The following is an 11,519-nucleotide window of genomic DNA, read 5'->3' on the forward strand; positions in this document are numbered from 1 at the left end:
CCTCTGTCATTGCTCCCTTTCCCATTGTCTCAAATTGTTACTAAAGGCCAAAATAACAGAAAAATACAGTTTATTTGTTTGTTTGTTTGTTTGCATTCTCATCTTTGTTGAAGCAGACCAGCTAGTTTTCTGCAAATGGTCATMTATATTTACTGAACTTATTTTCTGTTTTTTCTGTTCTTTGGTTTTGTTTTGTCACAATTGCAAACCTTTTGTAAAAATGCTGTAATGGTGCAGTTTTTGACCAAAAGGGCTTGAATTGGTGCCTCGTATGAGTAGCTAATATGCAAATTACGAAATCTGCATTTGTAAAACGTTTTCTACACAAACTAACGAGCATTTTGATATTAATAGGAATTTTATTCACTAAAACATTATATTGTTGACTTGCACCTTGATACTTTAAAATCAATTGTTTGTGTTTAAAAACATACGCCAAAAGTTAAAAAAAAACATACAAAAGGTACTCATTGCAAAGTATGAAATCTGACATGCAAAAAAATCCTGAACTCTGTCAAATGGTGCCGTTTGAAAGAGTTTATTTTTCACATATTGAAATGAAGTTCTGGAATGTGGGTCCGCACTCACTGTAAACAAAGACTGAATTCACCGTAAACAGCATCAAAGTTTGAGCTGTGTGAGTGAGCTACATTAAGACCCTGTCACACAAGAACATTTTAGACAACTTATGCCAACTAATAATTTATACATCTGATCAATTAGTTAGAATGACAGTATGTACACTCCTAAAAGAGGCTTGCCRTTGATTTTTTWAAATCSRTCTTCAACGTAGATGTCTAAAAATTTTCAGAAGTTGGCATAAAGTTGTCTAAAACGTTACAATGTGACAGGGTCTTTAGGCTGTTCAAAGCATGTGCAGGTAAATGGATAGGTGAAACCTCACAGAAGACTTTTAAATTGAAATACTTTAGGACAACTGTCAAGAATAGATATCAGGAATCAAGCAGGGCTGTGGAGCACTGTTACACTAAGAAGCAGTTCTTCAACTAGACCGACAAGTTTAGCAACACTTCAGCTCTTTTTGTTTAACAAACGCAAGTGATTGTTGGCATCTGATCACTAATTGTGCTTAAAAATTATGAAATTAAAGGAGACAAGTCATGCTTCTAAATCTTTCTTTTAAACATTTAAATCCTTCAGTTTGGGGTCTATATAAAGTGGAACTACACTGCTTTGGTCTGAATTCCTCCTTAGTGTAACTCCACAAGCCCCACCCCTTTTCTGAGGTGTGTCTCAGATTAACGGGTTTTGAGGCTGTCTCTTTAAATCCAAACAAGGCGCTTCACAGCCCTCCCTCCTCCAGCTTCCAGAACCATGCAGTTTAGCTTGATAGAGGGTTTTACGACTAAATTTATTTTTCTACAAATGAATTAAAAGATAACAACAGAAGACTTGTCCATCCACCCTTACATGTTGCAGCCAGAGTCTGACCCAGACCACCAAACTGTACATGGTAAGACCTTATATAGACATCCCGTCACAAATACTGAACGGGTTGAAAAATATGACCCAAACAGAATGTAAAGATRTCTTTGCAGCACCAGGAGAGAGTAAATCCAAATTTTCTGCACTCCTAGATACTCGGGGTATACAAGAAAATGTAGTCAAAGGGGCAATATCATGTAAAATAAACTTTTTTTAGTTTTATATCACGTTATAATGTTATACTCTCATAAAAACATGCCCACAGCCTTGCTCTGACTCATTCATGCATGTTTGAGAAATCCTGCAGCGTTTTTAGGAATCCATGCTGAGGAACAAAACGACAGGTGGGGACCAGAAACACCTTTTGGCCCCTGGGACGTGTCTTTAAGCTGAGCTTCCTCATCATGGAGCACACCTCCCCACCCCACACACCCCGTCCATGACTCCTGCAGGCTCTCGGCAGTAACAGAGCGTGAAATTTAAACTGTCTGCGGAACTCTCAACATTACTTCTCACTCAGTGAAGCGCTTTTCGGATTCAAAATAACTTTAAGATGTATTTGCAGGCAACACCCCCCCACACACACACACACACCCCGCACTGAACGGGACAGGACAGAAGCAGAAGGAGGTTCTTTAAGAGACAGAGGCCAGTTTCAAGGCATTTAGAGGAAGTGATGAGAATATAAGTTTATTTTCTATTTAAACAGAAAAACAGCATTTTAATAACAACTGAAGGTGACATAGATACTTTATTATGGTATAGTATTTAATTGTATGCCTGAGAAACACATAATATTGCCCCTTTAACAGCTAAAAGAGTGGATTTTGCGTGATATGTCCTCTTTAACTGACCTGTACATGGTGTCCCCCACCTCTCACACAGTGACCACCTCCTCCTCACACAAAGTGGAAATAAAAGGATGGATGGATGGATGGATGGATGGATGGATGGATGGATGGATGGATGGATGGATGGATGGATGGATGGATGGAACTATTAATTGTCAATATGGGAAAACATGTGGAACAAGTTTTTACTTTAAGAATTATTTTTGGTTCGGTCTTCATGACTTTGCAATGAGTACCTTGAATACTGGAGTACTGCTTGATAAGAAAATTCTTTAATATTTGAACCATTTCCTGCATGCACTTTCTTTAAACACCCTGCTGTATGAATTTACCACAACTCTGCATGCAAGGCTCCTCAAGGCCATCAAACAACAACGTTTCTTGTTCTTTTGGAGCATATTTGTGCAATCTGACCTCTCTATTGCCAAAGAAGTTTGTTATTAAATGAAAGAGCCATGACATTTCAGGTTCTGCCTCATTGGCTCTTTGAGCAAACATGAATCAGAGTACAACACAACTAGGGTCTAGGCGACAATCTCAAGGTAAGCCTGCTTATCTAACATTCAACATCTTTAAGTGTTGTCGTGCAGTCATCATTTGCTCAATAATACTTATATGTGGTCCTTTTTTCTTTTCTGTGACTTTTGCACGAGCTTATCTTCCTTTTATTTTTATTTTATTGTTTTAACATTCATTTTCATCAAGATGGTCCTCTTGCTTGCAGCCATCTGACTTTCTCAGTGAGTTTAAAGTCTTTGTGATGCTCACTTTATGTCCTCTTCACTTCCAAGCATTTTACGCTTTGATGGAAATTAGCATGACTTTTTCAAGCATTTTAGTTGAAATTTGTATCACTTTACATGTTCATTTGGTTCTTATTTATCTCAAACTACATTTAGCGTAAGTTGTAGTATATTGGCAGTTATTAATGTGAAAATAGACTGCTGCTGATCCTGCAGCGTCCCCTGGTGGGGGCTGTAGGATATGACAAAATATGCCCAAAAAACTTAAAAACGTGAAAATTAAATTAACATGAAACTTAAACCTGAGCTTAAAAAAAGACAAGTTGAGTTTAAAATTAAATATTTTACCAGAGCGGGTTTAAGTTTGTAAAATGTGACAAAATAACTTATATTATAAATATTTTAAAATATTCTAAAAAGTCAACAAAAAAGCACAAACAATAGGCTAGGTGAAATGAGAAATTCCATTCATTTTCTCACACTGAAATCATTTTTAAATTTGCATGATTTGTGTCAGCTGTAGTGTGTCTTTTTATGATTTAAGCATATTTTATTTTCTTGTGACATTTTTTTTTATGCAAAGGCTCTTTCGGTGTGCTTCCATGAAGTTGCTAAAAACATAAAGTAAAATGTAAAAAAAATGGCTGTAAATAAAACTCACCTTTAATAAATCCGCAACTTCATGTGGACATTAACTGAGTTGTCACAATAAACGCTGCCCATTGTTTTTGTGTTTCAGCGTGACAATGTGCTGTTCTGATCTGTGTGTTTGTGTGTCTGCTTATGTTCTACATAGTGTTGCATTGTCTCCATCATGTAGACTTCTTGAGAATAGTGCTATCCTGGATGAGTGCGAATGGGCGTCGGGGGGAAAGCGGAGTGGAGATTTACACCAACACCATGCTGAATGATGGGGGGACACTTTGATCAAACGGGCAAAGACGGATGCAAAGGACTAGATGAGAATACTCCATTGACAACGGGAATTTTTTCCTCCCTAAATCGGTCGTCTCTGTTCCTCACAGTCGATCCTGAATCTTTGTTTAACTGTGGGGGGAAAAAAGGAACACAAGAAGTTGGAGTGTTTTTTTCATTGTCTAAATTCTTTTCTAATAAAGCCATCGTGACTGGAGATATTTTTAAAGTTTTTTTTTTCAAGCATGAACAGTGGTGTTTTTAATTAAAAGCTTGCAGTTAGGCCAATCTGGAATTTGTTTGAGTAGAATTTGGACGTTAACTCATCCTAACATTATTGAATTTAAAAGCTGCTCAGAAGCAGTTTAACTTGATAACAGTGAGGTCGAAATATGCAGCTTCTGCATGATTCTTTTCTATCCAACAAAGCAATTACAAACTGATGATATTATGAAGGAAAAAACTATAAATTCATCAGTGCTAAAAGCTCAAAGGAAATAGCGCAGGTCTTGGGAAGTGGAGCTCAGCAGAAAGGTTATTAATAATAAATATCCTACCTGTTACAGATAGCCTTTTTAATGACCAGTTTGACCAGAGCGCTAAAAGATCAAATGTTTTTGTTCACAGCATTTGAACAGAAACCCACTTCACAAAATCTGAACTGTTGTTTTAGGATCAAACTTTAGAACATGTTAGGCTAAATATCATTATTCAAATATATTCACAAGACATTAATWCATGTTCAAAATCTAATCAGAACATGTTGGCTAACTCCCAACAGGCATTTGTGTTTTAAATGAAATTACTCACTTTTGTTGCTCAGTTTTAAACCTAGCTGACTTCTCCTTATAAAAGAGAAGTTCTTTGTATTGAAACAGACTTTTTATACCACAAAATGAAAATACGACTGTTTTTACATTGCTTAACTTACCTTTTGGGGCTGACAATATTCGTTTCCATTTTTTTTTTAAATAAGTAATGATAATGCTTCATCTTTTAAAAATTTCATTTAAATTTTATCACTAGTTCCACAGCTGTATGTTCATTTAGTGTGTTTTCAANCCCCAAGCGGACCATTATTGTAGAAGACAACAGATGAATTCTGCCATTCAGAATCGACATTTTCAAAAGGAAAATAATATCCATTTGCAAAGCAGGTGGCATTTGAATTTAAACTTTTTTGTTAAATCCGAACAGCTATGGGTAATTTTTCTGGCACAGCAATATGTGATGTAAAACATGATGAACAGCTAAGTACCAGTTCCTTGTGTGCCAATAATTCATGTTGTACTACAGAGGCTGTTAACATTTGGTAAAACTGAGATGTTTTAATTATTATGAAAGGGTAATTGTGTGTCACATGCTCAGGAACAAAAATACAACAAAGAAATCCACCTACAGTGTTTTCCTTTTTTCCTCTGAAAATGTTTTCTTGTAAAATTAATAGTTTTTTTTTTTTTTTTTTTTTTTTTTGGGGGGGGGGGGACTACAGAGTGTCAGAGAAAAACTGACCCTGAAAATGTGTGCTGTCAAGTAAAAAATTTTAAAAATAACTATACCAATAATCATGATATCTGATGGACAGCTTAATTAACTTTGTGTTTGCCCTGATGAGATTGAAGCCATGTATGCAAAAAAGAAAGTACATTCTTTTCCACGTTTACGGTTTTCTGTATCATGACATAAATAATAACATCATTTAAAGTCAGATACATATGATATCAGATGAACAACAATATTTGATTACATTTGTTACTTATGCAACACAGATCTAAGCCAAAATACCAAACTGTGGAACCAGCCTTGGCAGTAATAACTGAGTTAATTTAGCTCACAGCCAGTATTCTGCACAAATCATATGGCTGCAAAATAATAACAATCCCCAATGAGTATCTCTCCAACAACGCGTTTAGCGTGATAAAAGATTATTCCACACAGCTTATGCTTTGCTCAAATCAACATTTGCGGAACTAAGGTGTGCTTTTACATTAAATTATAATTTAATGTGCTAATGTTTAATATTAGCATGCTAGTTTAGGTCTGTAGATTCTGAGATTTCAAATTATTATTATTATTTCTGCATTTCAGAGTAATTTTTGGTAAATGGTGATATTTGAAATTGAACTGCTCTCGTTGTAAAACTTAAGAGCTAAAAATATTTTTGCTAATATAACATTTTGAACATGTCCCAATGCATAAAACCTTAGATTTGGAAAAAAAAATCTGGGGTTTCATTGTAATGTGACTGCATATTTCCAAAGTGAGGACATAATCTGCACTCGAGCTTAGCATAACGCTTTTTGTAAAAAAAATCCTAATAATAACATAAAAATAAAGTGAATAAGATAAATAAGAATAAATAGAAGTTTTGTATTCAGAATTACATAGATTTAAGCATTTGACATTTGTAAAAATGTGAATAAAGTTACATTTACACAACCTGACCAGTAAAACCAAATCCTTTATTGCTTATTAGCAACTTTTCTGAGCACATTGTATCATCAATTAGAATGCAGAGTGCAAAAAAACTCTTGAATGTAACACTTTTTAGCAGCTTTTTGAGATTTATTCAATGGTTGAACTTGAGTTCAGTCAGATAATGTGTATTTACTGGCAGGCGAAGCTATTGTTGTCAGTAACAAATGCAAAAAAATGCAACGACTAAATGCAACATCAGCATCCTTCACTTCCTCCTGTGTCTTTTGTTCTTAGTGTTGTCTCAGTGTGTGTTTGTTTGTTCTAACTGTGGCAATTTAATTTACTTTGCCATCGACCCTATGTAAAGTTTTTTTTTTCTGTTTTCATTGTACTGTATGTATTTTCATTCACTCTTTTCTTCCATATGCATAAAGTCATAAGCACATGTTCCTGAAAAATACTAAATAAAACTTTTTTGTTTCTTTCTACGTTGTTGAGTTTTTCTGTGTTCTCTTGATTTATAATTTATCATTTACAAATAAACGAATAAATAAATGAAATATCCAGCAAGTAAGTTTCTTATTTTCTTAGCCCTCTAATCTAAAATAGCTGTGGGAACATATTTCAGTTGTGGGGAGGGGGTGTGTGCTGGCTTAAATCAGATTTACAGAACTCATTAATATCAAAATAATGTTGGAATTCAAACATATAATAGCACTAATTGTTGTTCATTTTTCCCCTTATATTATTTTTTAAACTGTTGTGGTTGGACATGCATTTCCTCTGGCATCTTCCAAGGGGGTGCCGCAGCACCCTCAGCACCCCCACTTCTCATGGCTTTGACCATGCACACACAAACTGATTTTCCTGATCAGACTCGGAGGCAGAAATTCCTCTAACTGAGTCAGTCTGATTCGGATCAGTCGCATGCAGCAGGAGGCTGGTGAGAGATGTGCAGACTTGCAGTAACAGTGTTTTTATTTCTCTGCAGATACATCAGACAGATGCATCACTCCGCTGCATCTTGCCAAGTTTGACAGCAATCGGAGCTAAGGTTTCTCTCCCGCGTGCGTCCTGAGTGAACTCTTGTCCTGAGTAACTTTACTCATGTAGAGTGTCGTGATTTTAACTTTCTGATAAGGTTATTGTTTTTATTTTCTTTGATGCCTTGGACAACGAAGATGCATTTTGTGCTGCTCCACACCTGGCTGAAGTAGGCAAACACCAGAGCGTTGGATTCTCTCAGAGGACTGAAAGTTTGGCTCTTATGAAACCTTTAATGTAAAAAATAATAATAAATTAATTAATAAAAATGCTGATGGTGAAAAAAATTCAGGTTTTAAATCATTTTCATCTAAGCATTGATTTACAGACAGTTTATTTCTCATGTTTTCTACTCTGATGTCATTGCAGTGGAGAATGAAGTTATTTTTACGGCAAAAACAAAAGACAGAATAAAATGTTCTGAATAAAGTTCAATTAAACTTTAAAACTAACATTTTAAATTCTCACTATTGTTGATATGTTTGGTCTCCTTGTCACATTTCATACCATTCACAATATTTTCTTTTTTAGTGTTTTTTTAATCCATTATGGTGTTAATTTTGTATCATGAGAATAAAATGCTGGATCAAATGTTTTCAATAAACTAACGTTTTCTGATATCAATGACTCGTGTTCTTTTTTCACACTGAGTTAAAATCCCCAATATATTCAACTCCAACTGAGGTTATCAAAATTTTTTAGGGCATTAGTCTGAGAAATCTGATTTTAAACACTTTAAAACAAGACACACAGCTATGGAAGGCATTTGATTATTTTTTTTTAATTAGACAAAATATTGTAAATCAAAACTTTTAAAATGTCATCTTTATAAATGAAGCTTTTGCTTGAGTTGACTTAGGAAAATTATTTGTTTTAAGGCTTGTTTGATTTAAATTAGATGGGTTTATTTCTACCGTTTTCCATTGTTTGTTCTTTTTTTTTGTCACTCCAGTTTTCTGAAACAGAATAGGGTAGAACAAGTTTGTGTAAAATCTGTAATAGAATATGAATCAAAAAACAAACCTTTTCCAGTTCTCTCTTCTCAGCGAGTCAACTTTTCAGGTTTTTTAACATTAAACTCAGACATAACATATTGAATTGTTTCTAAAAAAAATTTTATTTAGTCATGTTACAATAACTTTAATGTATACAGTGGTCAAATTGTCCTTATCTTTGTTTTGTGTTTGTTTGACTGCTTATTTTTTAGCCTATGCTACTATGGTGTTGCTTAGAAATAGAAAAGTTTTAGAACTGTTGCATTAAAACCTCCTTGAAGGATTATTTCGAGCTTCTCATTGTATTTATCAAAAAAAAAAAAAAGACGTAAAGAGATTATTTTTGATAATCTGGTTGTCTGTTGTTTTCTCGCCTTCCCCGCCACAAGGTGGCGGTAAAAGCAAGCGGTTCTGCTCACCACGAAAACAATATCAAAGAAGACGAAGCTTACGTCATAATCATGCGACTTGACTTGTGTTTGACAGTGCTTTGCAATGCAAACATTTGAGTAGTGTAATGTTTGAAGTTATGCTTTAATGTTTTATAAAAATCACAATTAAATATCTAGACTCTACGGTAGGCTAGACGCTGTAGCTCTCGTTTTGTTAACGTGGTTTACAAACCGTAATAATGGCTTATGTTAACATTTTGAAAACCCTGCTGCACCGAAATCTGAAACACACGCAGTTCTTTGTGCAGCAATGTGGTTTCGCGCAGGTCGTGAGGAGGACGTTGTCCACGAGCACATCATCGGGACTGGTCCTCTTCAGGACAGAAAAGCTTCCTGCTTCAAGATGTCCCTCTGCGGCTCTTCACTGTTCGGCCAGGAACCGGAGCAGCCCGGAGGAGAGAGACAGGGCGGTGTCCAGGACCCGGTATCAGAGCGAGAGTCCCAAACCTACAGCTGGCCAGAAAGGTATGCAGAATCATCCTTTATCTGTGCACTGATGTTACTAAGCTGCATGGTTATTGTTTTATTTTCACATTGTAGATCAGAAGCCACATTGTCAACATTAGTGAGGTCCAGTTAGTGCTGTTACTTCTGAAATATTACATTTATAGGGGGAAAATGGCATAATGCAAAATTGAATCAGAGTGCAAGAAGCTGTCTTTGCTGTTTTAAATTATTGACCTCATGCATCAGAAAGAAGCAAATTCAATAAGAGGAATTCTGAATTAGGTGCTGTTAATTGTCTAAATTGAGATATTTTATGCTTGTATTTACACATTCTAAGTTGTACTGTGGGTAATCATTTTAGGTTGTCTTTAAATTTCATCTAGTTTTACTTGCTAAGAAAGCATTTCATGGCAGTTTATAAACACAATTTTATTAAGAAGACAAACTTGGACTAAAACGGCTTTTGATTATTGTCTTCCAGTGAAAGAAGCTGGTCGAGACTTCACCTACTTCATAGTTGTGCTCATCGGGCTGGGCGTGACGGGTAAACGCAGCAGCAAGAGTTCATAAATACCACCCCAAACACAGCATCTGATTTTACATCAAATAAAAGTAAACTATTATAATATTGTGTCTATTTTGTGTTTTAGGTGGGTTGTTGTATGTGGTTTTTCAGGAACTGTTTTCTTCCAAAGGCCCAAACAAAGTTTATGGAAGAGCCTTTAACAAAGTCAAATCACACCCAGAGGTAAGAATACCAGGATCTCAGATCAAACAGAAAAACGCTACATTATTTTAAAAGATTTTTTCCCCCCATTTAAACTGCAGGTGGTTGGTGCATTTGGAGAACCAATCAAGTGCTACGGTGAAACTACCCGTCGGGGAAGGAGGCAGCAAGTTAGGTGGGGGTCACTGTTTCACATRTTTCATGTGGTTTTAAACAAATTCTGCCACCAAGACATTAATGTTTATGGGTAATTTTATTATGGCATTATGGGTGGTTTTTTTTAATCTTTTTTTTTCCATTTCAGTCATGTAGAGTACCTGAAGGATGGACTGAAGCACATGAGAATGAAATTTTACATTGAAGGCTCGGAGCCAGGCCTGAAAGGAACTGTACATTCAGAGTCAAAAGAGGTATTTCTCCGATCACAGACAGACAGACGCATGCTATGACAAATTTCTCAAGAAACATCAGAGATTACTTGCAAAGAGGAAAGAAAAATTATTAGAATTTTAATGTTTTGTTTGGTTGTTTGTTTGTTTTTACAGAACCCTGAAACTGGAAAATTTGAGTTTCGTTATATTTTTGTGGACATGGACGTCTACCCCAAGCGGACCATTATTGTAGAAGACAACAGATGAATTCTGCCATTCAGAATCGACATTTTCAAAAGGAAAATAATATCCATTTGCAAAGCAGGTGGCATTTGAATTTAAACTTTTTTGTTAAATCCGAACAGCTATGGGTAATTTTTCTGGCACAGCAATATGTGATGTAAAACATGATGAACAGCTAAGTACCAGTTCCTTGTGTGCCAATAATTCATGTTGTACTACAGAGGCTGTTAACATTTGGTAAAACTGAGATGTTTTAATTATTATGAAAGGGTAATTGTGTGTCACATGCTCAGGAACAAAAATACAACAAAGAAATCCACCTACAGTGTTTTCCTTTTTTCCTCTGAAAATGTTTTCTTGTAAAATTAATAGTTTTTTTTTTTTTTTTGCTTCACCGAGTTTAATTTTCATGATTCTGTAATTACAGTATAGTTAGTCATTTTAGCAATTGTAAATGAATTTGCCATCTTAAAAACAAGTTTCAGTGTTATTAGGTCCTTTTCATTATAGTCTTTGAAGTCTGCATTTTTTAGACTGTAGTTTTCCACATTGACCATAAGATGGCAGCAAAGAATAAAATACAAAATAAAAAAAAATTTTCGTCTCAATTCTCATTTAAATATTGTTTCATTTGTTTTGAATATGTTTGAAATCACAAATCAAGATACAAGCATTTTATCTTGAAACAGTATCAGATTCTAATAAAATAATGTTATCTATAAGCCACTGTTTACAAAAACAAAAGCCCGTTATTTATTATTATTATTATTATTTTTATTCATCTATTTATTGGTCGTGCCAATATATATTTAGTCTCTTTAAACATGTCAGTGAAAATTTATTTCAACAGGTTTCCTTTGTTTTTAT

General features: G+C 34.9%; 2 protein-coding genes across 3 annotated transcripts in view; both read left to right on the forward strand.

Annotated features, from left to right (window-relative positions):
• The window catches only part of neto1l (neuropilin (NRP) and tolloid (TLL)-like 1, like), an 84,306-nt gene extending 76,269 nt beyond the window's left edge, over nucleotides 1–8,037 (forward strand). Inside the window, exons 12-13 of one of the 2 annotated variants that reach the window (XM_014002359.1) lie at nucleotides 2,765–2,839; nucleotides 7,365–8,037. In XM_014002359.1, coding sequence (XP_013857813.1) covers nucleotides 2,765–2,825 — 61 coding nt within the window. In that variant the 3' untranslated portion in view covers nucleotides 2,826–2,839; nucleotides 7,365–8,037. The remainder of the gene's footprint in view (nucleotides 1–2,764; nucleotides 2,840–7,364) is intronic. The other variant, XM_014002360.1, reaches the window with a different exon arrangement.
• An 876-nt stretch (nucleotides 8,038–8,913) lies between these two features.
• On the forward strand, nucleotides 8,914–11,260 carry timm21 (translocase of inner mitochondrial membrane 21). Its single transcript, XM_014002363.1, has 6 exons — nucleotides 8,914–9,329; nucleotides 9,793–9,855; nucleotides 9,962–10,059; nucleotides 10,140–10,213; nucleotides 10,343–10,448; nucleotides 10,584–11,260. The coding sequence occupies exons 1-6, from the start codon at nucleotides 9,044–9,046 to the stop codon at nucleotides 10,674–10,676; spliced, it is 720 nt and encodes a 239-aa protein (XP_013857817.1). The 5' UTR covers nucleotides 8,914–9,043; the 3' UTR covers nucleotides 10,677–11,260.
• Nucleotides 11,261–11,519: the final 259 nt, after the last annotated feature.

This window comes from Austrofundulus limnaeus, unplaced genomic scaffold (assembly GCF_001266775.1).
Source record: "Austrofundulus limnaeus strain Quisiro unplaced genomic scaffold, Austrofundulus_limnaeus-1.0 Scaffold12, whole genome shotgun sequence".
Taxonomy (NCBI): Eukaryota; Metazoa; Chordata; class Actinopteri; order Cyprinodontiformes; family Rivulidae; genus Austrofundulus; species Austrofundulus limnaeus.